This window comes from Peromyscus leucopus, chromosome 12 (assembly GCF_004664715.2).
Source record: "Peromyscus leucopus breed LL Stock chromosome 12, UCI_PerLeu_2.1, whole genome shotgun sequence".
NCBI classification, from domain to species: Eukaryota; Metazoa; Chordata; class Mammalia; order Rodentia; family Cricetidae; genus Peromyscus; species Peromyscus leucopus.
The window spans coordinates 74,329,262-74,331,689 of NC_051073.1; the positions used below are offsets into that span (position 1 = coordinate 74,329,262).

A 2,428-nucleotide genomic window follows, 5' to 3' on the forward strand; every position below is an offset into this window, starting at 1 on the left:
CTTATTTTTTAAGAAGTAGAAAGAAAATGTAATTAACAATTTTTGGGAATAACAAAAAAGTTTTTAAAATAAAAATTAGGTATGATGTTCATAATTTTTAAGATATGGTTTATACTACACATGTGTATTGACTTCTTCCTCAAACTTGATCGCATGACTTGGATATGTGCTTTTATGGAATCTTCTATGTCTGTTTGCTTAGAAATTTGAGTTTAAAAGTCATATCAAACGAAGCATGGTGGTGCATGCACGTCTGTAATCCCAGAAGTTTAGGGATTAAGGCAAGAGAATGATGAGTTCAAAGTCAAACTTGAATACAGAATAAAACTATGTGTGCACCTGTGTGCATGTGTGTACATGAGAGAGAAAGAGAAAGTGACAGGAGAGCGAGCGAGCGAGCAAGCTCAAAAATAAGTTCTAATCATCCCCATCACCAAACAGAATAGCTGATACCCAAAGAAACAATTTCTCATGTTTACATATCACTGCATGTATATGTATATCTAGCTTGGAAGGAAATGTTGGGTATTTCTATGATACAATGTGACCTTTATTACTATAGATTCTGTCTCCACAGTGAAGATACTCATGATGCAGTGGAACAATTGGACCTTCAACTCTGACTTCATCCTGCTGGGAATTTTTAATCACAGCCCTCTTCATACTTTTTTCTTTTCCCTCACCCTGGGTATCTTCTTCATGGCCCTCATGGGGAATTCTACCATGGTGCTTCTCATCTACCTGGATGCCCACCTCCACACTCCTATGTACATCCTTCTCAGCCAGCTTTCCCTCATGGATCTTATGCTCATCTGTACCACAGTGCCCCAAATGGCCTTCAACTTCCTCTCTGGCAACAAGTCCATCTCCATGGCTGGCTGTGGAAGCCAGATATTCTTCTATGTCTCTCTACTTGGAGCTGAGTGTTTTCTCTTGGCCTCAATGGCCTATGACCGTTATGTGGCTATTTGCCACCCATTGAGGTATTCTGTTCTTATGAGTCATAAAATCTGTGGTCTCATGGCTGCTTCTTCATGGATTCTTGGCTCCCTTGATGGTATAATAGAAGTTGCGGCTGCATTGTCTTTCTCATATTGTGGTGCCAGAGAAATACCCCACTTTTTCTGTGAGGTTCCAGCCCTGCTCACTCTTTCATGTAGTGATACCTTGACGTATGAAAAGTTGATATTTTTCTGCTGTGTAATTATGCTTATCTTCCCTGTAGCAATCATTATTGCCTCCTACACTCGTGTGATTCTGGCTGTCATTCGTATGGGCTCTACTGAGAGTCGCCACAAAGCTTTTGCGACTTGTTCCTCTCACCTTGTGGTGGTGGGAATGTACTATGGGGCAGCCATGTTCATATATATGAGGCCCTCCTCTGGTCGCTCTCCCAATCAGGACAAAATGGTGTCAGCTTTCTACACTATCCTTACTCCTATGTTGAACCCCCTCATTTACAGCCTCCGTAACAAAGAAGTGGCCAGAGCATTCATGAAAGTATTAGGGATGGACAAGGCTACAGCGTGAGTTTGCTGACTATTATGCTCTATATCTAGCCATGCTTTAAGTAGTTGGTCATAATGACTGAAGAGGAGTGCCATGAGTTCAAGTCCAGTGTGAGGAACATATTGAGTTCAAGATTTTTCTAGGTCAGAGAGCAAAGCCATATCTCAAAAAGCATACTTTATGTGCAAATTTAGAGGATGAAGCAATGCATTCCAAAAACTAATATTTTTATCATTGTAGATTTACAGCCACCACATAAAATTAAAACCATGAAAAAAATTGACATTTCAATTTACTCAAATCTGTCAGTTATTTTTGTGGCCATTTCACTGTATTATAATCAGCAATAACACTTAACACAGAAGAAATATTTTTTGCTCACAGTACTTACACATAACCTTTCATGATTTCTTCTATTGAGTCCAGCCTACTTTGGATTTGCAACTTTGCTAAAATGAAGCTACTAATTTTCTACTAATTCTTATGTGTGTTTTTAGGTCTAATGGAAATAAATGCAAACAACAGTCAACAGAGATACAACATACTGAGTCTTAAGTACACTGTGTATTTTTGTAATGAACATTTTTCTCCAGAATACTAGAATATAAGGTGTTGTCACTTATTTTTTTTTCTTGTGCTGGCATTAATACTATAAACAGGAGAGCAAGTTTTAATAGAGAAGTCTATGTTTTCTAAAGTCTGCATATTCCCTAAATGCCATGGCATATTGCTATGATATTATTATGAAAGTAAATGTAATTAAAGAGAATCTTATGTTTCTATGAGGAAAAAACCAGCTACAAACTAATATAAATATAATTCCTTTATATTCCCTCAAAAGCTGTCTGGCAGAGTTTGGTGTTGTCCAGGGGAGTCTGGTGCTGTCCACTGTAGTCCGAGAAAGCTGAAACCTAGACAT

At 38.2% G+C, this 2,428-nt stretch overlaps 1 protein-coding gene across 1 annotated transcript; it reads left to right on the plus strand.

Annotated features, from left to right (window-relative positions):
- Positions 1-588: 588 nt before the first annotated feature.
- On the plus strand, positions 589-1,530 carry LOC114687114 (olfactory receptor 2M3-like). Its single transcript, XM_028861814.1, has one exon. The coding sequence runs from the start codon at positions 589-591 to the stop codon at positions 1,528-1,530; it is 942 nt and encodes a 313-aa protein (XP_028717647.1).
- The last annotated feature ends 898 nt before the right edge of the window (positions 1,531-2,428 follow it).